This window comes from Melopsittacus undulatus, chromosome 1 (assembly GCF_012275295.1).
Source record: "Melopsittacus undulatus isolate bMelUnd1 chromosome 1, bMelUnd1.mat.Z, whole genome shotgun sequence".
NCBI lineage: Eukaryota > Metazoa > Chordata > Aves > Psittaciformes > Psittaculidae > Melopsittacus > Melopsittacus undulatus.
In genome coordinates this window covers 54,116,845-54,144,224 of record NC_047527.1, presented here as the reverse complement: position 1 = coordinate 54,144,224, position 27,380 = coordinate 54,116,845, and the positions used below count along the sequence as shown (strand labels likewise).

The 27,380-nt window shown below is 39.2% G+C and overlaps 1 protein-coding gene across 3 annotated transcripts; it reads left to right on the top strand.

Annotated features, from left to right (window-relative positions):
• AFG3L2 (AFG3 like matrix AAA peptidase subunit 2) lies at positions 1-25,968 on the top strand. 3 transcript variants are annotated; one of them, XM_031052957.2, is made up of 17 exons: positions 1-200; positions 5,474-5,573; positions 6,046-6,114; positions 7,485-7,600; positions 8,445-8,597; positions 10,770-10,844; positions 12,137-12,258; positions 13,656-13,929; positions 14,528-14,665; positions 18,499-18,652; positions 19,217-19,324; positions 19,464-19,589; positions 20,227-20,337; positions 20,920-21,035; positions 21,973-22,173; positions 23,667-23,861; positions 24,959-25,968. In XM_031052957.2, the coding sequence occupies exons 1-17, from the start codon at positions 78-80 to the stop codon at positions 25,199-25,201; spliced, it is 2,424 nt and encodes an 807-aa protein (XP_030908817.1). In that variant the 5' UTR covers positions 1-77; the 3' UTR covers positions 25,202-25,968. The 3 variants fall into 3 exon arrangements, with proteins under 3 accessions (XP_030908817.1, XP_005153524.1, XP_033918522.1); XM_005153467.3 differs by having other exon boundaries at positions 12,134-12,258; XM_034062631.1 differs by lacking the exon at positions 1-200 and adding an exon at positions 446-563.
• The last annotated feature ends 1,412 nt before the right edge of the window (positions 25,969-27,380 follow it).

The window sequence follows — 27,380 nt, the reverse complement described above, 5'->3', positions numbered from 1 at the left end:
GCCGGGCTGACGGCGGCGCGGAGCGACGAAGGAGGGGGAGGTGGCGAAGGTGGTGGGCCGAGGTGGCCGCTGGGGCCATGGCGCACCGTTACCTGCTGCTGGCACCGGGCATCTGCCGGCGCCGGGGCCTGCCCGGGGTCCTGTTGCAGCAGCTGCTCTGCGGGAGGGGTCTGCGGGGGGCAAGGCCCTGCTTGTCGCAGGTGAGGTGCAGGGCACGGGCCCAGTCCGCCCCTCCTCCTCCCGTTAGCCGTAAAGGAGGGATAGAGGGATGAGGGAGGGCCTCGGTTGTCGTGGTGATGGGTGGGGCCTCCCCGCCGCTGCCTGGGATCCCGGGGTGGGGGTTAGCGCTCTGCTGCCCGTGGCTAAGGAATCTTCGCTTCTCTCCGCGGCCTTCCCCGGCTCTCCTTCACCTCCTACCTGCTCACACTTGTCCTTCTGGGCTGCGGGTAGCGAGGGCCTGTGGCTGGGCGTGAGTGCGGCACCTCCTGGGTCGGAAGCGGCACTCTGGCGCCGTGAGGGAGTATCCGCGGAGCCGGCCGGAGGACAGCCGTTGTTGAAAGAGGGTGAGTCGACACCCGTGAGCTGCTGCTGCCCGCTGCGGGTATAGCTGGGCTGCCAGCGGGTGTTAGGTGATGTGGCCTCCCTGGCTTCCACCTTGTCAGTACGTCCGCTCGTGGCGATTAGCAGTAAGTGAGTTTGGGACTACTCGCACCCACCGTCTGTGCTGTGGGCTGTTGATTCGTTTGGGAGTTTGGGTTGTCAGTGAGTGCAACGGCAATGTGCTGGAAAAGGGAAGGCAAACGGCCAGTTGGTGGTGGTGCCCGGTGAAATAGCGGTGTGGATTTGATTGAACGTTCTGTTCTAATATTAACTGATAAATTCTGGTGGCTGAGCATTCATTCTCAGTAAAATGGTTTAGACTGCCATCTGTTATAAGATTATCCTGGGTTCAGCCGTAACAGTTATTTTTCTCCTTCCTAGTAGCTGGTGCAGTGCTGTGTTTTTGACTTCAGTCTAAGGGCAATGTTGATAACACACCGATGCTTTTAGTTCTTGTTAAGTAATGTTTACTCCAACGAAGGACTTTTGAGTCTCTCATGCTCTGCCAGTGAGGAGTGGCACCAGAAGCCAGGAGGAAGCAGACACAGAACACCTGATCCAAACTAGCCAAAGGGGTATTCTATACCACAGCATGTCATGCCCACTATATAAACTGGAGGAAGTTACCCTGAAGGCTGCTCTGGTCAGGCTGTGTGTTAGTTGGCAGGTGGTGAGCAGTTGTAATGTGCATCACTGAAGTTTGTTCTTTTCCTTTTTAGTTTTATATTCTCTGCCCTTGTTGTTTCCATTATCATTATTAGTAGTAGTAATAATATAGTGGTTTTGTATTATACTTTAGTTACCAGACTGTTCTTATCCTAACCTGTGGGATTTATGTTCTTTTGATTCTCTTCCCCACCTCTCCTGGCATTGGGGGGAGGGAAGAAAGAAGGGAGTGAGAGAGTGGCTGCATGACTCCAAGTTACTGGCTCAGTTTAAACCACAACAAAGATGTGTGTTACCCTTGTCAACTCAATATCAGAGGACTGACAGTCCTATGCTACTGCCTAAGAAAAGGGAGGTATGTAATTCCTGCATCTTTCCATGGCGTCTTGGGCAGATGTCTGGGTTTTTCTGTAGCATGTAGTGGCAAACAGTTGCACCTTTGTAGGTATGAAGGCTAGGATAGTGGTAATTGTAGGATAAATGCCCATAAGGGTGTTAGTAACTTAGTCCGAAGTATGAATATATGTTTTGGTTTCAGAGTTGTATTTGTGGTTTTGTTTTGTCAGAGCTTTTTATTGCAAAAGTAAATAAAACGCTGTTAGCAGTATTGCTAATTTGTCAGTACATTAATTCTCAGTTGTGTCAATAAAATGTAATGAGCTCTTATTTGTAATGGATCATAAGACCTATGAAGGGAACTTTGTATTCATCCTAACATCTGTGTGTGTACAGGAAGCAAAACAAGGAGCTTTATTTTCATAAAAGCTTTTTAAAAAGCATCTTACTTAAAGTAACTTGCATTAAGTTTGATTTCTTTACCAGCTTTCTGTCTCTACTTCCCCAACATGCTGTTATGTATTTTGATTACTATTAGATAATTAAGATTTTTTTTAGTTAATTTTATTTTGTTTGATTTGGATCTTGTTTGTGGATAAAGCTGTAAACGTATAATTTTATAGCATTTATGAATTCTTGGTCTTTTGCTCACATAGCTAAACAAGTGGGTTTTCTGGTTTAGCTTTGTGTAGCCTCAGTTATAAAAAAATGGATTACAGTTACAGAATTTTTGTAAAGTAACTTCTGATGATTTAAAATTTTCTATATTATTCAATATTGGAATTGTGGAGTGTCCTGGGTTTAGCAGTAGCAGTCATTTTTTAATCCTTCTTAGTAGCTGGTGCAGCATTGTTTTTTTGACTTTTGGCCTGGGAACAGAGCTGATAACACCGGTGGTTTTAGTTACTGCTCAAATGTTTAGACTGACCATAGGACTTTGTGAGTCTCATGCTCTGCCAGGGAGGAGGGGAAGCTGGGAGCAAGCAGAGACAGGACACCTGACTCAAACTAGCCAAAGAGATATTCCATACCACATCACGTCATGCCCAGGAGGTAACTAGGAGTTACGTGGAAGGGCACTTTCTTCTTGGTTGGGCTCATTTCAGTGGGTGGTATCACATTCTCTTCCCTTGTTATTTCCTTTATCATTATTATTATTGGTGGTAGCAGCAGTGATTTGTTTTATACCTTAGTTACTGGACTGTTCTTATCTCAATCCGTGGGAGTTACATTCTTTCCATTCTCCTTCCTATCCCTCTGGGAGTGGGGTGGCGGGGAAGGAAAGAAGAGGGGGGGAGTAGAAACTGTGTGGCTGGCTGGGTTTAAACCACAACATGGAGAAGGCACTTTTCTGCAGTTACAGATCTTGGGTTTATATTTCACTCTGGAGTAGTAACATTTTCTGGGTTATTTTGTACTGTGCTTATCTTGATCTTAATAGAAAGAAGTCTTGACTTTTAGGAAGATGTCCCAAGGTTTGCCTGGGAAAAGATATTAGATAGGTTTGGTGGTTTTTTTTGCTTTATATGCTGTGATAGTTCTTTCACCTCTGACTGAGAGAAGGTGGGCAGAGTTTCCTGGTAGATAGCTTGAAACAGCATCAAGTCAAAATGTGCTTTGCTTGCTTTCCCTCTGCTTAGGCAGTGGGTCTGCCTAGCTAAGCTTGCTGTGGCATTCCCATTGCCAGGAATACAGGACAGGTCCTGTGTCAGGATCAATATGATCAGTTTTCATGCTGATGTCTTATAGAGTCAAAACCAACCAAAAACCTCCAACCAACCGAAACCTAAGCAGTTGTTACCACCACAACAAAGTTTTAATGACTTTGTCATTTGTGGATTGCTGTAGCGAAAGGAAATGTTTCTGTAGACCAACTCACTTAGATCTGTCAGTAGCATAAATCAACTCTAAACCACTGACCTCTGCATGTTAACTTTGCACATGACTGCATTTATTAGTAGAATTCAGGATCTGTAGAGACAATCCAGCAATAAACCGGTTTGATTATTCAGGAGTTTCCCAAAGCTCTATCTGCTTACCCTTCTCTCTGTCCTTTCCCCTTCACTCTCTGATTAAACTATAACTGAATTCTGTAATAAACCTGAGCCAAGCACCTGGATTTGGCTTACTTTAACTTTTCTTTTAAATGTGAGCACTTGCTTTATTTTAGTTGGAGTAAATGTTTCTAAATACTCCTGTCTCTTTACAAATAAAAAGTAGTCTGAGCTTGTAGAATAATGAACTCCCTAATTTTTTTGGTTGTGTAGAAGACCAGTGACATAGAAGAGAAGCCAGTATTACTGCATGTGTGAGTTTCATCTGTTGCTCCAACATTCCCTACCTGTTTGTGTTTGAACTGCAGATGGGTTGGTTTGTGACAAGTACATTTTATTGCCCACACAGATGCATCCTACTTGTCTTACAGCTTTTAGGAGCACAGATGCCATTGCTCCTGGTAGAGGTCATAGTGTATTCGACCTAGTAGCTATTCTCTTAATTAGCTACTGTCCAGACTATCTACAGTGCACATGCTTTTCATGATCAGTAAACTATTCTCTTGGACCTTCAGTGTTAGATCTTATGCAGACATGCAGTGGCACAAAGCAATGACTTTATCAAGCAGCCTAAGAATTAGCTCAGCCTGCAGCAAAAGCAAGCAGCAAGGATGTTTTCGTATTCTTCTTGGTTCCAGCAGGTGGAACTAGATGGCTGCTTGAAATAAGTCTAGTGTATTTCATCATTTAATAAGGGATGAAAGGGGAAGCTCTCAGACAGAAGGCTTCAGGTGAGTTAGCATTCAATTAATGACATGTCAGCATAATATTTATAGTTTACATAAACCTCAAGTACATAAAGGTACATAAACATATAGTTTAGTATCCTACAAGTTTGTTTAACATGCAGAAGTAAGCTTTGTCTACAAACATTGTAACTTGAATGTAACAAAACTGCTATGGTGATGGTAACATTGAGCTTTCCTTCACAGATGTAGTCCTATGGGTGTTAGTCCTAGATGGACGTTTGTTGTCTTGTATGCTTACCTTGAGTCATGTTTCCAGGACCTGCTGTTTCCTGGGTTTGGGTTGTTTGGTATTTTTAACTATTTCTGTGGCTTTTAAGGTAAATAGAGTCTAACCAAAAGGAACACACGTAAATGGAGTGCCTCTATGGGGCAGCAGTGAAGGGGGCAAGTTGGGATTTTTATCTAAAACCTGTCCCTCTTGAAGAAAGAGGGTTTATTTTTTTTTTTCTGTAATAAAATTGCAGTTTACTCTGTTTTTAAATATTCAATTACAATAACAGATTTTTTCTGAAGAATTAGTAATTTAAATATTTGTATTTCCTTCATTGCATTTAAATGGTAAATAACAGTAAACATCAGTTTTATAACAGGGTGCAAATAGTCTTGATTTTATTTTGTTTTTATAACTGAATCTTTTCCTAAGTAGGTGTTTAGGCCTGCTTTTTGAACTGGTGTTCTAACTCATGCTTGTACAATCACAGTGTTGCACTTACGTGTCATTCAGCTGGTATTATTAAATGTTTCATGCAGTGTCAGTGTGTAGGTATATAATGTTCATAGCTTTTAGTGTTTCCTACTTAATTTTTCTCTTTAAATAATGTTTTTATGTATGAAACTATCTGTTCTTAAGAAATAGAATTAAAATTTCCTTGATATAGAAATTACTTATTTGATTTACTTTTCCTTTTCCATTGTCTTACACTCTGGTCCACAGCAGTTACTGTGAAGTCTGTTGTAAAGTTCCTCTTGTAACAGTGATACTGAGTTGCTGCAGCTCGGGACTGCTAGAGAGTTTGAAGGTTTTCATGGCACGTTCTTGTTGACTTATATTAATTTCTCCTCTTTCAGCTCTGTGAAAAAGTTACCACTGGAGTTACTACTGACAGAAGTACTGTCTTGGCAAGTGTAATTGCTGCTTGCAGAAGGCTTTTCTCTCAGCCTCCCAAAGGTGATTATAACTTTGATCAGTGAACTGAAGCAGACAGCATTCCTTCCTGAACACTGCACTTGTGTGCCGTATAGGCTTATTGTCTGTGGGGAAGTAAGTTCTTATACTAACCAGCCATTAATATTGAGCTGGAATATTGATTCATGGGAGTTTTAGGAGCTATTAAAGAATGACTACTGTCTGCTCAATTTCATTCTATGCAATGCCGTTTTCTGTTGAACTTAGCTTGTCTATCTCTGCTTTGAAGGATAGCTTTACTTTAGGTCATTAAATACATTTCATATTTTCTTGTCAGGAGCAGCAGATTTGCTTATGGAAACCTGGTAGAGCTCTTCAATAGAAAGACTAAAAACCATTTTTGCAGTCTGTATGTTGCTATCTGCTTTGCTGTTCTGTACAGTCAGCTTGTGACTACTGCAGTGTAACTGAAAACTAAAAACCAATTATGAGCTTTTGAACTCTTTCTTAATAGGATTTGAAAAATATTTTCCTGGTGGGAAGAAGTCTAATGGAGCTAAAGGTACAGCTGGAGAAACAAAAGGTACAAAAATCAGCTTCATTTCAGTTGTTTTTGTGGAATGTGTATTCATTAGATTTTAGCATAACTGTGAGTTTAGGTTTTTTGCTTGTTTTCTGGGTAATGTTCTTCTACCAGATTAGTTTGAAAGTGCAAAAAAAATTTTTAATGTTATTTTGCTTTCATATCATGTTTGTCTTCTGGAATATTTTATTTTCTGCTATGCTTCTGTTGGAATGCTGTCCTTAAATTCTTGTTTCACTGTTTCCTGTTAATTGACATTAGTAATGCAGTCAGATTCTCTATATGTATAGTTCTTAGCTTTCCCTGGAGCAGCCTAAAATACCAATTTTTCTGTATAGAAATAAACCAGAATTGTAATTCTGGGTGAAGATCCAGAACCAGCTCTATAGCCAGGACCAACCATGCTTGAAAGAGGATTTAGTAGCAGCAGTGCTATAAGGAGTCCTGTCTTTACAAAGAGGGCGAATCTGTAAATTATAACTAATAACAGCTACTCCATTATATCAGAAATCTGTAGGATGCATCTTTCAAAGAGGAGAGGCAGCAACCCTTTGAGTCTCTTACGAGAGCAGTAATAGGAGCAGCAGTCTGCCTCCCACTAGGCCTTGAATGGTAAAAATCTAGTGTCATGGCTGGATTTCCCATTGCCAAACTCTTGAAAGAGCTAACGGTGGAAGGAGTGTGTGTTAATGTTGTGCTCCATCTTGCCTTGAGTATGTTTACATGACATTATGCTACAGAATGCAGACACCTTATAGACTGTATGAGTAGAAGAATTAAGATTAATTCCTCTGCTGTAATTGGCTATCATTGTGCTCTGCTTGTCTCTACAATATTAAAAAAGCATGACAGCCTGTGATATTGATTAAACCCTGAACTTTAAGGGGACTATAGAGTGACTGGAGGGGTAAATTATGTGAGATGTTACTAGAGCTTATCATGGAAAACAAGCTACAAAGCAAATTACAACAACCCACCTGCACTCCCCAAAACCAATGCAAAGCCCCACCAAATCTTTCACCCCCAACAAAATGCTTAGAATAATCTTGTGGGTCATGGACTAGTGCAATGGAAGTAAGTTTTCATGCAGTCTCCATAAGTGGATCCTTTTTTATATTTGTGGCACTTTTCAGTTCTTTGTGCCCAAGTGTCATCAGTTAGACAAGTATCAGACCACCCTTCTGATCATAACTAGGAGATGTCTCTCTGACAGTTAATGGTCTATATATGTTTTTCTAATTTTCTTCTTGTTACAGCATTGCAAACTAGTTAATTTTTGGTTTTGGAATAACTTTTTAATTTTAAGACTAATAAAAATAGTGTGAAATTGGTATAAGAAATTTTGGTTTTGTTATTTGTTTTTTTGTTAGAAGCAAAGCAGGCCAGTGCCCGACAGCCCAGTGGGACTAGTAGTGGAGGAGGTGGCAGTGGTGGAAAAAAAGGTGGCAAGAAAGAAGAAACTAACTGGTGGACCAGATTACAGAAGGTCTTGCCTTTAAAATATATTTTTGTGGTACTAACTGTTGTATCCCTGTGAAACAACCTTGCATGTTTTTTGCTTTTTTTTAGGGTCATATTCTGATGGCCTATATCTTCCTCAGTCTCCTGTGTTTAGTATTTCATAGTAACTGGCTCTAGGTGGCTCCCTACTCAATATCTTTCGTAAATAACAGTTCTGTATATTCCTTCAGAGATACCTAACTCTGTTTCAGGAATGTTAATGGAGTTTTAAACCATATCAGTATGGTTGGTAGTAGCCAGAATTGTTATAATGGAGCCTTATGCCTATAAAAGCTTTGTATTTTGTTTCAGAATGTCGATTTGTAAAACTTGCTGACCACACCACCTTTGTTAAATGTAGTTTTCTGTTAGCCATTCTGACCATAATGTAATACTTATGTAAGTTTCTTTTTGAAATTTGCGTTTATTATCATCAGCTGTACCACAAAGATGCTTGGTGTGAATGATTATTCTTCTTCCTTCCTGGGTTTTTCTTGTTTTTTTCCTTATTTCTGTTGGTCTAGCATGTAGTCCTGGAGGGCAGGGAAAATTGTTTTGAATGGAGAAAGGTCCTAGATGGCAAAACTTTTTTAAAGTAGTTCATAGATCAAAACTGTCCAATTACTATTTGTAAAACACTGAAAGATTACTAATTACTAATGCTGTAATTTCTCGGTTACATCTAATGTTACTGAAATGTGTTTGTACAGTTTTTTGTTTGGCATTCTCTGTGGTAACCTCGAGGGCAGGGGAGAGGAGCCAGAAATAGGTACTTGAACCTCACATACTCACTGTAGTATTGTACTTCTTTTTTTTTCTCCATTTCTTAGGGTGACATTCCATGGGATGTCAGGGAGTTTCGGATGTACGTAGTGGGAAGTTCTTTTTTCTGGACAATGGTGGTGTATTACTTCTTCTTCAGAGTCCCTGGGAGAGAAATCACGTGGAAAGACTTTGTCAATAACTACCTTTCTAAAGGAGTGGTAAGTTGTGAAGGGAATCAAAAAGAAATACCAGTGTGCTGAAGATGCACATTTCTGCCTCCCTGCTTATGCTTGTATTCATGTGTCTGTCGAAGTTCAAGGATAACTTTTGAGGGAGAAATGGATTAGCTTTCATTGTAATCAGTTCCTTGATCTGATGTTCTGGATGTCTATGTGAATATTTGTGTCACTTCAAGAGAGGAGAGGGGATGAGCTCATGTAGATGCTAGTTTGAAGGGGCAGTGTAACCTCATTCTCTCAGGGTATAGTTTTATACTACAGGTAAGCTGGCCTAATGGCTTGAGCAGACATGCCAGCTGCCTTCAGAAGAAACTTATGCCTAACCTTAAGCACTTACATAAGCCCACCCCCCTCAATTAGAAAAAAAAAAATAAATGCTTGTTTCATGCCTTAAATGAGTTCCTCAGGGAATCTGAGGAGCAGCAGTGTGAACTGAAAGGTGGGGGAGGAGAATTGAAGAATCCCATCAAAGACAGTACATTGGCATGACGGTGTTGTAAAATAGCCTCCTTTCTTTGTTTTCTCCTCTTATTTCTTTTTTCCTTCTTACCTGGAGCCACTACTGGAGCAGTCAATTTTATCATCAGTGTCCTATCTCTCTGTAGAACTTGGCAGCTTTCCACACTTGGAGTTATAGGTTAGTGATGTCCTAAGTTCAGGAGAGTGTTTTACACAGGCCTTTTCCTCTTCAGGAGCCATTAGTTCTTGGCTCTGTTAAGTCCCATTTTGTAGCTGTGCCTGCAGGTTAGGAAAACACTGACTTGCTTCCTCTTGTGTGTTTCACACCTGGGATTTTGTATTAACAGCATGCTTCCTACCCTTCCATTCTTTAGATAAAATGGCAAACAGGTTGTTTCTTACCTTTCTTTGTCGTACTGATCTGTGCAGAACTGCTCTGTGTGCTTCTGTTCTGCCTAGGCTGTGTCATGCAGTCATATTCTTAACTGACAATTATGTGTACATCTTGTGGAAAAAAACCCTCACTGATTATAATTGTCATGAAGCAGTAAGACACTAGCTCAATAAAAAGATTAGTTTAGCTGTTACAATGAGCAAAGCCTGAAGCCTTGTTGCAGAAAAACATTATGAAAGTGGGTTGTTGCACAAAACTGAGTCTCTTGGGTCTTTTTAAAATGCAGTCTGGATATTCAGATAGGCGAAATACGTGGCTATCAAGTACTGTTGGTCACCACAGTGGTGACAAGTTAGTGGAGATAAGACATCAGCAGTACTAGGTTAGGGTTAGTTCCAAAACAGAGATGTTTAGATACTTTTGCATGAGGTCAGGCTAGATCTAGGTGGCTTCTTAGCTCATGCTTAACTTCACTTCTGTCAGAAATGGCCACATGTAGTGAGTTCAGGGAAACAACCTTACTAGCCTGTGTATGATTCAGGCTCGACTTGTAGAACCATTGCTAGATTTAAATTTTTTAAATCTTTTGAAACCACTTATTTTATGGAAAGAGGAAGGAAAAATGGAGAAAAACTTCAGTTGCCTTCTGAAGAGACCTTGTCAAATTCAGGAAAATAATCATTTGAGGAGACTTCCATGAAACTTTTGGTTTTGGTTTTGGTAGTATATATCTGCATACCTACAGCTTAATTCCTGTTTTAATTTGCATGGTATCTGTTACCTCAGCTAAATTTTTCTTTATCCAATTGATGTTATTGTGTTTAATGTGGTAGCACAGGAATTCTTTTGTTTTAGGGAAAGCAATTGAAAGAGCAAAGTTACATTTTTCCTCTTTCTGTTCAGTTTGGTTTATTTTGGAAGCTGCTACAAGAATTTGGTGTCATGTTCTATTGCTTTTGGTGTTCAACCATTGAAATAGTTAAAAAACACTTAACTATTTCACTCTATCTGTGATTTGAACTGAGATATGCAATGTTTTTCCATTGAAAGGATGACTTCATAGCCTTTTCATCTAAATTCTAATGTGCAGATATTCTGTGCTTACCAGTTGCATATATGGTTCCTCATGCCATTCCTAATGGCAAACTGTAGATTGTGTAATCATCTTGGTCTGCAACAATTTTATTGTCCTTACTTGAAAACAGAGCAGATATATACATATTTGATATATGGAGCTCTTAGCTGTGATGAACATGTGGTGGCTGTATACTCACCAGGTTTTCTCTTGCCTTCTACAGGTGGACAGACTTGAAGTTGTGAACAAGCGCTTTGTTAGAGTGGTCTTTGTTTCAGGAAAGTCTCCTCATGAATGGGTAAACACTTTTAGTACATATACATGAGACACTGGAAACAAAAAAAAAAAAGCTTTCTTTTTTTAGGTAAATTTGATGTGGAAAACTTAGTCTGGAGTATTAATAATCTTTTAATCTAAAACGTTTTGTGCCTTACTGTTACATTATGCTACATTGTGTGTTTTCCACTTTACTCTACTGGTTGTTCTGTCACAGTTATCTTAAAACTGACAGGGAGTGCCTTTCCAGCATCATCTTTTGATACAAATACTCAGACAGGAAGAGTGAGAACTACTGAAGATTCTGTATTTTTTAACTGCTGTTTTCAGTCTGCTCAAGAAAATCCCAGACTTCTGAGTCTTTTCTGTTCCAGACTGCTCTTAGCTGGTTATTAGAGAAAGCAATGAGAAATGTTTAATTTTGTCTCCATCTGATACTATAGTCTTTAAAAGTAAGCTGAGAGCACTCATTCTGGAGAAAATTACTCATTGGTGGGGACCTATTTAAATAAAATAAAAACAGAAGAAGCATTAAATAAGCTTTATCTGGTTACTTCTTCCTAGGTGGTGGAGTATGTTTTAACTGATTTTTCTGAAGCAAGGTCTGCAAGTCCCTTTGGGATAAAGTGAAATTTGCAGCAGTTACTTCATCAGTGGGTTTCAGAGTGACTTATTTATACACCTACTCTTTAGCCCAAATACCACCAGTTGCCTTAGTTTCTCAATCAATTACTACTTAGGACTACTCTTTTTTTTTCCATTAGGGTAAGCAGGGGCAAGTCAGGCAGGTCATGGTGCAAAAGGGGAGATTTTCGTGATAAAACAAATCTCAGCACTGTTTGAAAGTTCTGTCTGGGGTTTGCTGTCTTTTGTAAAGACATCTAACTGAAAGCTAATACAGACTTCGAAAGCAGAGAATTGCCTTTATTTAAGTTCTATGGCTGCTGTGTTTGCTGGTTCAGTGTTCTGTATTATTCTGATGCCATAGCTCCCTTTTCAGGATTTGTTTATGTACGTTCCTTCTATTTGTTCCTGGAGAAAACGCCAGGATTCAGTCTATTTAAAGTGCCCCAAAACTATTGGGTGTATGATCCCTGTAGGAGCAATGATAAATACAGTTCGCTTGCGTTCAGGTTGGTAGGACTTAGGTTTGTAATGTGCATCTTGCATCATTTGCATACTTTATGAGGCAACTTAAACTTGGCCTGAATCTGTTCTGAAAGTGCTTATGTATGTGTTAGAAGAAGTTGGCTTGTAGTGAAGCTGAAATAAGATAGGGCACTTTGTGGTGATCTCTGCTTTTTTTTATAGCAGTACGTCTGGTTTAATATTGGTAGTGTGGACACTTTTGAACGGAATCTTGAAGCTGTGCAGCAAGATCTGGGAATAGAAGTGGAGAACAGATTGCCTGTAGTCTACTCAACAGAGAGTGATGGGTAAGAAGTCGCTTTAAAAGAGCCCCTGATAAAAAATGGTTGTACAGTAGCAAAATAGATTTGTAGTGCATGCACTCTATGCTTCACTAGGTGGCAGTGTTATTAGAATAACAGTCACACTGGGTTTATTTTTGAAACTTAACTGTAAGAGGAGCTGTTCAGTAATTTGTCTATGTAGAAATCCATATCCTCTTACCCTAAATATAGCTTCTTATTACATAAATATTTGTTTACAATTAGACCCTCGTCCATTTAAGCCCTCCCTCCAAGTGACTTCCACCAGATCAGGAGTCAGCCAGACACAGCCATAGAGCTCCAGAGATAGCACTCATGCAGACTTTTGAACAGACAAAAATATGTCAGAACTGCAGTATATTGACTGAGATATAACACAATTTCTGCCCCTAAATTCAGCAGAAGTCAAATCCTGTGGCAAGAAACTGGTGATTAAGTAAATAGCACTAAAGCTGCCTGTTAGTTCTGCCCCAGAAATGCCACAGGAACCAGGAAACAGGAGAGCATGGCAGCTGCATGATCAAAGTACTGCTGGTCCCTCCTGTATCAGAATCTGCTGAATACCACAGGATAGAGAAAAATCCTTTTCCTGTTCATCCCAGAGTTGTGGGATATCAGTGAAGCCTGGTAATCCTGTGCTCACTTGTGGCAGTGCTTCTTTTCAACGTTTTGGTTTTGCAGAGTGTTGACAGCACCTCTTGTAAGCTGTTTGTTGAAGGTCTTACCATAGAAAAATCTGTGGAGTGCTCAAATACTCTGATAATTAGTGTGTTAATACTAGGATTTTCTTGGCTTGTGCAGAGCTGTGCTAGAAAGCTGCAGGACAGACATGAAGGATAATGGGCAATGAGTAATGGGAAAAAAATAAAAACCCCTAAACGAAAAAAACCCAGTGGCCTTGGGGGAGGGAAACAGAAACACTGAAAGAAGAAAACGTAAAAACTGAGATAGACCTAAGGGAAGAAGTGTAAGTGTATTTTGGAGAGAGGTTTCTGCTTGAAGTTGTAGCATACACCAGTTATATTTATATACTACCTAATGGAACTTAATTTGAGAATATAACTGTTTGCATACTAAACCCTAGGAATATACCTTTGAAGAACACAGAAAATTAGTTATTTCTGTTTACTAGGTAATGCAGCCTTCCTCTAAGACTCATCAGTGTCACTTGGTGTACTTGGTTTTAAGAAAACTTTTTTTCCTCATGCTTATTTTGCAGAGTGAGCAACCTGCAAAGTGTAAATGTTACAAGTTAATAGAATGTTAGTCCTGAATTTGTTTGCTTATGATGGAACCAGCATCTTGTACGTTATATACAGCAATGGATTTTTGTAATATATGTGGTTTTCTGCTTTCTTTGTTTTTTTTTTTTTTCTCCACAGGTCATTTCTCCTGAGTTTGCTGCCTACAATCCTGATTATTGGCTCTTTACTGTACACGTTAAGAAGAGGTCCTGCAGGCTTAGGTCGAACAGGGCGTGGAATGGGTGGACTTTTCAGTGTGGGTGAAACCACGGCAAAGGTCCTTAAGGATGAAATTGATGTTAAATTCAAAGATGTAGCTGGCTGTGAGGAGGCCAAATTAGAGATCATGGAGTTCGTTAACTTTCTGAAAAATCCCAAACAATATGAGGATCTGGGAGCAAAAATTCCAAAGGTAAGGGAATGATGACTTCGCAGATAAAAACTTTATTCTTTTGTTAGTCCTCAGCATTCTGAATTGTACAGGAATGTTTACATATGCAATGCTTTCCAGCTTCTTTCTTCACACAGTTTAGGTGGGGGGGAAAGGGCATTAACTCCAACAGCATAACTATGATGCCAGAATATTTGCCTCGTGGAACACTCTCTGTTCACATGGTTCAGAAATGATAAATAGCTTGCATGTGTACCTTCATTCTTGTACATAATTGTGCTAGAATTGACTTTTGGCTATGCTGTCATTGGAGCCCACCTGATGACATACCTTGGGGTTTTTTTAGTGTGTTTGCCAAAGAAAACACTATTCCTGTAATCCAAGGCAGCATGGCAATGATGTATGGTTTGTTGTTTTGTTTTGGGTATGTTTTTTTTTAAACCTTTTTGCTATTTAAATGAGAGAATAACCTTCAGCTTGTTGTCTTGCAAAACTTTTTCTGTGATGGAAGAAGAGCCAGTGGACCAAACATAATAATATGTAAATCTTTGATGTAAGCTATTTTATAGGCTAATATTATGTTTTCTTTATGAGGAAAATATACCTGTTTCTCTTACAGGGGGCAATTCTGACAGGTCCTCCAGGTACTGGGAAAACACTGCTAGCTAAAGCTACAGCTGGAGAAGCTAATGTACCATTTATCACAGTCAATGGCTCGGAGTTCTTAGAGATGTTTGTTGGTGTGGGTCCAGCTCGAGTAAGTCTTCGGCCTTCTTCTTTTGTTTCAGTATTAGTTGTTAAAAGGGTGTTGTCAAATCTGGAAGGCAAACAGTTTGATACCAGCTGAAGTTCTTTCATCTGTGCAGCTTACTTAAAAGTGATACCAGATGCTTGTGTAAGCACAAGAGTCATACATGCACCGTTCATAAAGGTAACTAATGCAGTTCAGTAACTGCTTGCAGACCATCAGGACCTGAAGTGTTTACCTCTTTGCAGGAATGTAAAGAAACAGAACTCTCCACACTGCTCTTAAGTAAATTTACTAATGGGGTTGGAAGTATGCAGCTCATGTGACTACTGCTATGGGAATGTCTCCTTCTGCTCTAAATCTTCTTGTTTCTTTGAAGAACTGTATTCTCTTTGTAGTTTCAAACTCCTAGATGGAAATAGTTGTCTGGACACACAAATGGGCTTCTAGTTGAAACAGGAGTGTGAGGGTCACAGATGTTAGGTTGCTTTCTGGAGGCCAGGTGATTCACATAACCAAAAATCTGTGTAATACTTTTTTGTGTTCTTTTGCCTTAACTCTCTTAAAGTAGCTCAGGAAAAGCATATGAAGTTACATAAATGAGTTACTGATAATATTTTACATATGAGGTGGGTAACACAAAAAAAAAATTTTTCCTCCCAGTGTCCAAAATTATACTCTGTTTGTAGCAGCTCACACCTTTATCAAACTCCAACCATCTTATCTTAAGCCTTAAAAAGTATACTGCTAGTATATATAACCTCTATTTTCAAGAAGGGGAAAATGGATGACGGAGGGAATTACAGACCAGGCAATCTCATCTCTGTGGCTGGAACAATCTCAGAGCACATTCTCGTCTAAGGCGTGCTAAGGCACAGGAAGAACAACACGGTGGTTGGTGACAGCCAGCATGGCTTCGTTAAGGGCAAATCCTGCCTGACCAATTTGATAGCCCCCTATGATAGGGCTCACTTGAAGTGTTGTGCAGCTCTGGTGTTCTCAACATTAAAAGGACATGGAACTATTGGAACAAGTCCAGAGGAGGGCCATGAAGGATGATCAGGGGAATGGAGCACCTCCCGTATGAAGACAGGCTGAGAAAGTTGGGGCTGTTCAGCCTGGAGAAGAGAAGGCTGCGTGGAGACCTCATAGCAGCCTTCCAGTATCTGAAGGGGGCCTACAGGGATGCTGGGGAGGGACTCTTCATTAGGGACTGTAGTGATAGGACAAGGGGTAATGGGTTGAAACTTAAACAGCAGAGGTTTAGACTGGATATAAGGAAGAAATTCTTTACTGTGAGGGTGGTGTGGCACTGGAATGGGTTTCCCTGGGAGGTTGTGAATGCTCCATCCCTGACAGTGTTCAGGCGAGGTTGGATGAAGCCTTGGGTGACATGGTTTAGTGTGAGGTGTCCCTGCCCATGGCAGGGGGTTGGAACTAGATGATCTTGAGGTCCTTTCCAACCCTAACTATTCTATGATTCTATTCTATGATTCTGTATTTTTTAAAGCCCTAAAAAACTGAAGTTTGCACATGTGTTAGAGGTTAGCAGATAAATTATGTGATATTTGGTCCTTAGTTTGTCACAGTTGTGAATGCATGAGCCTCTTGCAAGCGTACATCTCTTTTGATGGTGTCATAGTTTAAGTCCAGCTGGTAACTCAGAACCATGTAGCTGCTTGCTCACTTCCCCTCTTCTTTCCTCCAAGGAGAAAGGAAAGAATGTAAATCCCAAGGATTGAGATAAGGAGCTGAACCCAGGACAGATGGTGTCTTGCTGCAGTTCTTCCAGTAGTATAGGTGGGAAAAGATAGGAGATGCAGGTGATTTTGGGTCTTCTGAAAAGAAAAAAGGGAAGGGGGGTGGGGCACACCTGCAGGTAAGCCCAAAGTTTGGAACTGAGAAGAATGGGAGCCGCTCAGAAAGTTAAATGCAGAAGCTAGTGGGGAGTGGAGGCTTCAGTGAGGATGCAGAGAGGGTCTGGAATTATATAAGGAAACTGGCAAAAGGAGCTGCCTGGACTGAAAAGGTGACTGAAAGCCAGAAGATACATAGATAATGATTGTGTGTGTAAGATGAGTGAGACTTGGAGAAAGGGAGCATGCAGTTTAAAAGGGGCTTTACAGAGAAACAGTAAGAAAAAGAACTGATCCATATCATATAATACCAGGTTAGAAGGGACCTCAGGAATAATCTGGTGCAACCTTTCTTGGCAAAAGCATGATCTAGACAAGGTGGCCCAGCACCCTGTCCATCTGAATCTTAAGTGTCCTCTGGGAAAGTATTAGATATCCTCAAATAATAAGAATACTCAAACTATGTTGTCATTAGCTGTCAGTACATACCTCAAATGCACAGAGCAAAGTGACTTAGCCTCTTCTTGCTGGTTTATGCGGACGATTATCAGCTTTTACTGCACAGTAAAATCTGTTGACCTAACAGTCTCTGTTTTGACTATGAATAGAGGTTTCTACACAGTCCATAATTTCTGATGCCTGTAGAAAACAACATGAGAGACTTTTAGTTTCATTTTCAGTGAATTCAGAAAGCAAGACAGTGATGCTACATTGATTATTTGTAAATTGGGATTTGCTAGAATTAAAATTGCTTACACAGCCTTGGTTCCTTGGGAAAGATAGTGGTATAATTCTGGATCTTTGTCTCTTTCCAATAAAAAAATAGTTCACTTTGAGCATGACACTTTTTCCTTGTTTATCATGTTCCTTCTGCTTTATCCCTTGTACTGTTCTTGAATTCTGTTAACAATCAGAGTGACTTTCTGCAGTAGAGCATGCTGTTCAAAATGTGCATCTCTTCACACCCCCGTACATTGTTTGTCATCAGAGAAGCCTTCTCTAATTGCACCTCTAATGTACGAAGTAGTAAAGCCCTGAACTGCATGTAATTCTTCACAGGTCAAAATACTTCTGTCAGTTTTCATTTCCTGTTTGCTACAGTTCAATCCATCAGGTGTAGATCAGTTGACTTGCTGAACTGGTTTCAGTGAGGTTCTTCTGATACATTTCCAAGCAGAGAGTAACATCGTAGTGTTGCATCTTAAAGCCAATCACATTGTGCCATAACTACCAGAACAGAATTTGATAGGTAACATCTAACTTAAAATCTGAAATTCTAAAAAGAGTTTTGTCTGTTTCCTGTTGTCTTGGCCATTTTTTCCAGACTTTTAGAAGTTAATTTAACTTTTCAATAAATATTTGGAGGTGAATTCAGTTTTTCTAGCCCATGTAATAAACAGGATGGCTAACAGTCAATATTTATAATAACATATTGTTAGAGTACAATGGTAATTGCTTTTAAGTAAGCCTTAATCTCACCGTAGGAGCTACATCACCCTGTTGTAACTGCAGAAAAGCTTAAAACTTTTTTATTTCCTTGCTGTGAAAGAGGACTGTGTGGTAGTATGCCCCATCACGTTCCAGTTCTGCTGGTAATACTGTGTGTTTAAAAAAAAAGCTTAAAGGAGAAATCTTGCTTTAAATCCTTCAGGTTTGGAGGCCTTTAGAGCTGAAGTTGAAGATATATTTCAGTTATTCAGGAAAAATGGTTATTTCTTAAGGCTTTTAAGTTGGTTAATGTTCTTAATGTATGGATTAAGACTGAATTTGTCAACATGTGAGCCTCCACCCTAAGTGATTATTGCTCAGCAGCAGCTACAGTGTAACTTACCATTTCCTTGAGAGCTGGCTGGAGGCTTTGGGACACTTAATAACAACCATACTCAATTATAGTGATACAGTTACTGGTGTACCTCTTCCCTCTTACCCACCACAAGTCTGAACAGTTACAAACCAATCTGATACATACTCTGTTCTCCTGTTAAGGTTAGAGACCTATTTGCTCTTGCTCGTAAAAATGCCCCCTGCATTCTCTTCATTGACGAAATAGATGCAGTAGGAAGGAAAAGAGGAAGGGGCAACTTTGGAGGACAGAGTGAGCAAGAGAACACACTTAATCAGCTTCTAGTAGAAATGGATGGTAAGTATTCAATGTCATATGTTATAACAGCAAGGACAAGGGAAAGAACTAATAAGCTTATTTAGACCTGTTAGCCAGGTTTGGGATTCTAGCTTAGGTCTAAATTGAGTGTGTTTCCTTGCTTCCTAAATGAAAAATGGTGACTCATTTGCTGCAGTCTGATGTTTTGCTAAAATCTGTTAGAAAAAAGAACCATCACTCTGTATTTGCTAACTCTGTGTCATAGTTGAATAGGCAAAAAAATGCTTTGCATGAGACCAGTCTGTCTGTAAAAAATACAGCTAGCCATGCTAGTTCTGCAACTTCCTGAGCAGTTAATCTAGTACTGCATTTTGAAGATACAGCAGGATTTGATAGAGTACCTTACAAAGCATAGCCCAAGGCCATTTGTTGCTTGTTATGAAAAGCAGGACAATGCTGTAATAAATGGAAGTATTTTCAGCTTTAAGGTAATTTGTTTAAAGTCCCGATTCTTATGTGGCCCTGTAAACCAGACAGTCTTTCTGTATTTTTAATGGAAATCATATTTACACAGATTTTCTGTTTATTACGTTTCTTCAACAGGATTTAATACAACCACAAATGTAGTAATTTTGGCAGGTACTAACAGGCCAGATATTTTAGACCCTGCTCTGATGAGACCAGGACGCTTTGACAGGCAGATTTACATTGGTAAGTTTTGTGTGCTTCGCTGTATACTTCTGCATTTGTAGAATAACAGTGCAGCTATTTACATAAGTAACTTCCTTGCACATGTTCAATTAGAATATATATATGTGAAAATAAAAAGCATACTTCTTTCATCTTAAAGGACCCCCAGATATAAAAGGAAGAGCATCTATTTTCAAAGTTCACCTTAGACCTCTGAAGTTAGACACAGTCTTAAATAAAGATAACCTAGCAAGAAAGCTTGCTTCGCTAACACCTGGTTTTTCTGGTAAGTCACTCCTAATGTCACTGTTGTCCACTTACTGTATAAGCTGTAGATATTTGATTTCCCTGCTACTTCTGGTTTTTGTGTATCTGATCTTCTCTATTTTATTGCATTTACTGATACAGTGTGAAATTCTTTTTGCCTGTTCTAGCAAGTAGGAGATTTCTTGAGCACCTTGTCTGCTTCAATCAGGGTGACATACCAAATAGCAGTTTCTTCTGTCTTCAGCAAAAGCAATCTAGAGATTTCTCATTGCTACAACCCGTGCATGTATTCTTCCTTTTAATATGTTGCAGTATTTGAACACTGCTAGAGAAAAGATAGGGTTTGTGTGCATGTTCTGTAGGGCAATTTCTGTTTCTGGACTTAAAAACTCTTCTCCCTGGTAGGATATATCAAACAAATACTTCACTGTAGCTTTCTACCCAAGTGAAAAATCCTGAAGCCTGTACATGTATTTAAATATCTCTTAAAGAGTTACATTATGAGTAATGTATTATGTCAGAGTGTGTTACCTTCAAGCTCTGAAAGCTGAAAAAGAGAATCTGGAGAAAATTAGTCCTAGAAAAGGTTATCTTTATGCTAGACTGAAAGAAAATTATTGAAAATTATGTGTAATTCATACCTTCTCTGCTTTCAGGTGCTGATATAGCTAATGTTTGTAATGAAGCTGCTTTAATTGCTGCAAGGCACCTCTCAGATGCTATAAACCAAAAGCATTTTGAGCAAGCAATTGAAAGAGTTATTGGAGGTAGGTGAATTGCATCGATAGTTTTCTCAAAATAGTAGTATGGCAGGTGACTTTTTTGTATGCATACAGAAAGCCCACTTTGAATTTGTTTCCTGTTTATGGTTGTGTTGTTTCATCTCTCCTAAACACACCTGAGATTTAGAAAAGAAGTATCCTGTCTATATTACTGACTTCTGTAGTGGAGAAAAGGTACAGAGAGAACTGTCAGCAGGATGCTTTTCTAATCTTCAAAATAGCAAGAGGAATAGCTGTTGGGATTTAGTAATGCTTTTAACTGCTGTTAGCCTGAAATAGTTAAAACAACTCTTTGATTTTTACAGAAAAATATTTGAAGTTTGAATATTCTTAAAAGCTTACAGTTTGAATCTTGAAAATCTAATGAAGGACAAAGTTATGGTAAAATCTGGAAGAGAGATTTTACCAGTTTGCATGTTCTGGGCTTTTTAACTTTATCAGTAGATTATATACATGGTATCTACATGTTGCTCACAATGTCTCTAAATGAGAGATTCCTAAAAGAGATAAGGGATTTCCCTGGAGAAAGGTGTGTCTGAAACTGTTAACCACATTTATTTTCTAAAGGTTTGGAAAAGAAAACTCAAGTACTACAACCAGAGGAGAAAAAGACAGTAGCATATCATGAAGCGGGGCATGCAGTTGCAGGGTGGTTTCTGGAACATGCTGACCCACTCTTGAAGGTAAAGGAAACTACTTGGAACTAGTATTGTAACAGTAGCATTGACAGCATCTTTTCTTTAATGTTGAGAGGGAATTAAAATATGTAATCTTGCAAAAGAGAGCGTGTGTAGATTTTGCAGTACTTTGGGTTACTCCTTGTAGCTTTCTTAACTATTTTCTAACTTGGCTGCTACAGGGTTTGTAGTATAAATGTCCTTGGAAAATTAAAGGGATCTCCTCTTCCCATGAGTCCACCTGCCTTGATAGCTGCTTTTTCTCTGAGGCTTTTGGTAAAGGTCAGTGGTTTAAATTAATCTTGCCAGGTTATGCAGGTAGACACCTCTTCAGTAATGTAACTATAAAAATTAATGTCTAGAGGCTGATTTTAGTTCTAATTTGTTTTTTGGATGCACAGTTTGACAAATTGAAGGTAAAGGAAAAAGCACCCCAATCTCACAAACTTGCTTCAATGTTCATAGTTTGGCTTGGCTGTGTTTTTAATCTCATCTGACTTTCAAGCTTAAAATTAATCTTGTACAATTTCCTCCTGGAAGGAAGGACATTAGTAAATGTGGAAACTCCTCCAGCAAGGGAGAAATGCTCCAGATGGTTGTTACAGGATTCTTAAAAGCCCAGTACATAACTCTGAAAGAATTGCGGATTTTTTCATGAAAAGATTTTTAAAATACCATACAGTCTTTGGAAAAGATAAGACAGTGGTCTTACCTTTCTTTTCCAGATATTCTAGTAGTTGTTATTCCAGTTTAGAGTTACCAGGGATTTTAAGAATAAATCACAGGGAGGGCAAAACTGTAAACGGGAATAATGTCAGAATTAAACTTCAAGGGTGAATATGGTGTAGGTTGTGGTATAAAAAAAAAAATTAAGTCAAACCAAATAATGCTTTACAGATTTTAACATGATTTAGTCCCAGCATTCTGTTAATTTCGATTGTAGGTATCTATTATCCCACGTGGTAAAGGACTGGGTTATGCCCAGTATTTACCCAAAGAACAGTATCTTTATACCAAAGAGCAGCTACTTGACAGAATGTGCATGACTCTTGGGGGTCGGGTGTCTGAGCAAATCTTCTTTGGAAGAATTACAACTGGTGCCCAAGATGACTTGAAGAAGGTGACCCAGAGTGCATATGCTCAGGTATGTGCTTCCGTGAGACTTTTTTCCTTAGAATTTTCTTTTATGTACTAGCTAACACTAATATTTTTAAATTATGCAATTTCACTGGGTATGTCCCTCAAAAAACATTGTATGAATGAACATTATGCTCTTGTTGTATAGAAATGCTGATGGCTCTAGTATTTTAGTACAGTCTTACAGCAGGAATCCATGAATTAGACTTTGATTACTGTCTTACATCTGCCCATGGGAACATATATGCCACAGTTGGATTCAAATACATGTGGAAATTATGTACTATTAAAATGGAATTTGGTGTGCAGATTGGATCATCTGATCCTACTTTTACAGTTGCTTCACTTGGATTCATATGTATAACTAAATTCAGAGAACCTTGTATTTAAGCACTGAAATTGAGACATCAGTTTGCATCACATTAACTAGCATAGATGAGTATTTGAAATCCTATCAGTGTAATGACTCACCTGTGTGTAGCTGTGTGCCACACACGCTACCCCATTTCCTGCATCAGCACAGATGTCATTTTATAACACTCACAGTCACCTTGCGAGTACAAAGAAACATTTTTAGAGTACGTTTCTGTTCCCCAGCGCAACACCCCAGACTACACCTACTTCTTGGGCTCTTGTGTGCTTCTTGTTGCCCCAGTCCAGGAAGTAAATTATGTAATGAAATCCTATTAATGTTAATTTTATGGCATCTTCAGTGACTCTTGCTTGATTTTAAATTTTAAAATGTTTAAGTATAGACTTCTGCTCATGTTAACCAGACCTGTTGTTTGGTTCTAGTGCTAAGATCTCTTTGAATTCTGAATATCCATCATACCAATACTGGTATTTCAAGACCAAGCAGAGAAGCACCACTTTAGTAACCATCAAATTGACAGCAACCACAGAGTGAATACTAGGTAGCAGTTTGAACTTTTTTCTGCCTCTGCTACAGTAAAATGTAACTTAAAAATATCTGTATTTGCCAATCAGAAGAGTCTATATTCAGTAATGAGTCAAGATAAGAATCAGTTTCACATTTGTAGGGGAGTGTCTTAGGATACAATAGGGCATATGATTTTCACATATGATAGGACAAAATCTTGAAGCCCTGCTACTTTAATACTTATAGTTGAGTGGAACAGACTTGGAAGCATTTTGAACTGGAAAAACACTTATTTCTGGTACAGGAAAATAATTTTAGTGCTTAATGAAGTCTGAAATGTTTTTCTGTAATCGTAGTATTTAAACAGATGTACTATGTACATCATGAGTAACCACCTTTAAATGGTGGTATTTAGGTCCTTAAGTTGAATCATTAAAAATAATGTAAGTCAACTAAAGTACTTTAGCTTAGGTAGACTTTTCAGGAGAGAGTTGGCTTTAGAGGAAAAAATTGTGTCATAGTAAAATGACTTCTTCCTTTCAGTTTTATTTACCATATTTTACATCAACACACCCTAAAATCATGTTCTCTCTCCGTCATTTGACTGTTTTTTTCTTCAGATTGTTCAGTTTGGCATGAATGAAAAAGTGGGACAGATTTCCTTTGACCTCCCTCGCCAAGGAGACATGGTATTAGAGAAACCTTACAGCGAGGCAACTGCTAGATTGATAGACGAAGAAGTGCGGTCACTAATTAACATTGCATATGAGAGAACACTAAATCTTCTAACTGAGAAGAAAGCCGAAGTGGAGAAGGTGAGCATTGCAGTATTTCTAACTGCCAAGTTCCAGCTGTTAAGCCATAAACTAAATTGAATAGGTTAAAAATAGCGATTGTGTAAAACCTATTCAGTGTAATCTTGAGAAGCTGCAAGACTTAAATAACTAACTATAAACTTATTTTCATGTTGGAACACCTCTGAGGTGAATGTGATTTAACATCCCTCCCTTTGCATGGCAAATACTCATTTGGCAAGCTGGAGGGAAGAGTCTGTCTATCGAAGTAGACTTTATGATGTAGTCTAGTATGAAATTTAAAACCCCCAAACACAAAATACCAGGATTCCAATTCATTTGGCTAAAACAAGCTCTCTAAGAAGGGAAGTACATGTAACTTCCTTTTTCTGAATTCCTTTTGAAGGTTAAATAGAAAGCATCTTCCTACCATCTCCCTTTCCTGCCTCCAGCTGCTTGTGATCTGCCTCCTTTCAGATGAGATTGTCCATTTGCATATTCTTCTCCATGCCAGAAAGCCTGATACAGCAAAAGGATAATTTTCCAGGATAGGCATCTGATAGGCTTACTGATAAGAAGACAAGTTTGTTTGGATTCTGTAAATAGTGGTGTAGTACATCAGCATCCCCAGAAAGATCCCTGAATATGGTTTGTACTGAACAATGCGCTTGCTGACGCAAAAAGGTTACAAACTACACTTGTACCATATTGTACCCACTGGTATTTTATGGTGCTCTTTAGCTTGTAACAGAACAGCAGCCCTATTGAACAATCTGGTTTGATAGGAAGGGAGTGCTTGTTTTCATCTATAGCTTAATGTCTTGCATCAGGAGCCTTCTGGCAGCAGTGAAAGGCCACTGCTCTGAAACAATAACAGCAACTGTGTCCCATAGGGAGGGCACTTTGTCAAATCTTGAAAGTAGGATTAAAAAAAAGGTTATTTTTGCTACCTTAATGCTCACAGGGGACAAAAAAAACCCCAAACATTAATTAAGTGAACTCTAAGCAACCTGGGGTTTTCTGTCAGAATTAATCAGTGCTAAACGTGGGACCAAACTGTCTTTAACTCTCCAAAGAAGAGTGTCTGACATGTGTGACACAACTTATTGCTGTTCCAGGTTGCCTTACGACTACTGGAGAAAGAAGTACTTGATAAAAGCGATATGTTAGACTTGCTTGGGCCAAGACCATTTGCAGAAAAGTCTACTTATGAAGAATTTGTTGAAGGCACAGGAAGTCTGGATGAGGACACCTCACTACCAGAAGGCCTTAAAGACTGGAACAAAGAGCGTGAGAAAGAGAAAGAGGAGACAACAGATGAACGGGTTGCTAGGCAGATCAAAGGAGGGATGCCGTTTTAATAACTGCAAAGTGTGTGGTGATGTTGACTTACACTTTGGAACAGAAACAGACTCACCTAGTCTGTACTTAAAAAAAAGTATTTATTCAACCAAACTGTATTAGGGATGGGTGGAAGAGTGATCTCTTGTGATGAGATAAGGATATTCTGCTCGCAGTTTCCATATGTGATATCATCAGTTCACTGGTAAAAGATGATCATCTTTCATGTGTCAGCTGAAGAACCATACGTTGGATTTGAGCTGCAGTGGAATGCCAGAACTGAGCCTCTCCAACTTTGAAACAGTTCAGATTCATGCACAAACTCTGTGGCACTGGTCTCTTCCGTTTTAAAATGTATGTAAGCTTACAAAAACTATTTTTTTCTTTGATTATTCATCTAAAGCATACCTGTATGTGACCTGTTTCCAAAACAAAGAATCATACAAAATGCATTGTTGAATGCTTTGCCAAAAGTCTGGTCTTACAAGGTACAAGCTTTGCAAAACTATCAGCTCTTTTATCTGACCATTTTCCCCTCCCACCTTTGACTTTGATTTTAGAGTTTGTCTACAGAGAACTGCCATGTAAATTGACAGTGAAACTGGAAGCCCACTTAAATACCTTAAAATGTACTCATGGTTCAGTGTCTTTATATGAAGTCTGAAGCTCAGTTGGCTCCTGCAGTTTTATTAGTCAGTTTTTTACAGAGTTCTGTAAGATATTGAATATATGAATGTGTTGTGTAAATACAGTTTGAGTCAATAAAATAAGTACTTTTCTGAACAAAGCTTGTATTTTTGTGTTTGGTTTTCTTGTTGGTTGGTTGTTTTTTTGCTGGTTTCTTAGTATAGTATTCAGACCAATACAAAACTTCCTTTGGTTTCTTACTCGTTTGCTTAACCTAAAGCTACTGCAGGTTTTTAATCTGCTTAGTTGAATGCAGTTTGTTTTGGTATAATAACTTGCTTCTGGTTCTCTCCCCTGTGCTATGGATTTATTAGTTGGAAAATACAGCTGTTCAGAAAATGGCTGTCTCCCTATCCCAGAAGAGAAGAGGGAAGCACAGTTGGAGGGGGTGGAGTGGTGGAGAAGGAAAATAATCTAAATTTGCCTGCTGGACAACACATCCTTTAAGGCTTGAGAGGGCAGGTTAAGGGAAGAACTGGTAATTGGTTCCATTAGTGTGTTGCAAGATACTGGAAAGCAGTAGGATGACAAAGGAAGAAAGTGTCTCTGAAAGGTCAGACACAAGCTCTTTGCTTGAGTTATTTGATGTAAATTGTTTATGGAAATTATTCTTTTAGGAATTAAAAAAAAAAGTGTTAGCTGAGCACTTCTTGTTTGGAGTAGGCAATTTGTAGCCAGTGCAGGGGATTAAATGTGCTTATGTTGTAAGTCACAATTCTGTATTTCCTTACTTAAACAAAAAAACCAAGCAAACAAACAAAAACACACAAAAACACTGAAGAAACATAACTCTTGACCCCACCTTCCAAACACTAACCCGAACCCTAATGCGGTTCTTCACAGTGACACTACTGGACTGTAAAAGAATTGTCTCCTCTCCAGGAAATTATCTCTTGCTCCCTATTTGTGCCGTCAACTTTTACATTCCACTCTTGTTCAGTTACAGTGTGCAATTAGAAATGTACAATAATGGCAGAATTTGACTGGTGAGATTTTGGAACTAAAACAAAGACATGGAAAAGCTGTTTACCTAACCTGCTGTTTTCAAGAGGACTCGTAACCTCCACCCACTCACAGCTTTTTAGGTGGTTTAGCAGAAATCAAGAAAATCAAGTTTAGTCTGTACTGTAGCTGCTAATAAGCCCAGATTAATTTTTGTGGCAAACACTGAGCACTGCTTCTTCAACTAGTAGGGGCTTGCACAGCACTGAGGGAGACAACACATTTGCTGCTCCTCCTGATGCTGGGAGAAGGAGGAGGTCTAGACCTTCTTTCCCAGCCTCATTCCCAGGAGGTGACCACCTTTTCCTAAGCCCGATACAAATGGGAGACTTGGAACAGATATGCAGAAAACTTAAGTGCCTAAGGTGGCTTGGTTAAGGTAGCAAGTGTGGGGACTGCCATGTCTGTAAACTGCTGGCTTTAACTAGAGTGGCTTTGCAAAGGCGCTGGCCCACCAGGTCAAATTCAGTTTTGTCTCAATACCTTCTTCCCCTGGCATGCCTCGCCTGC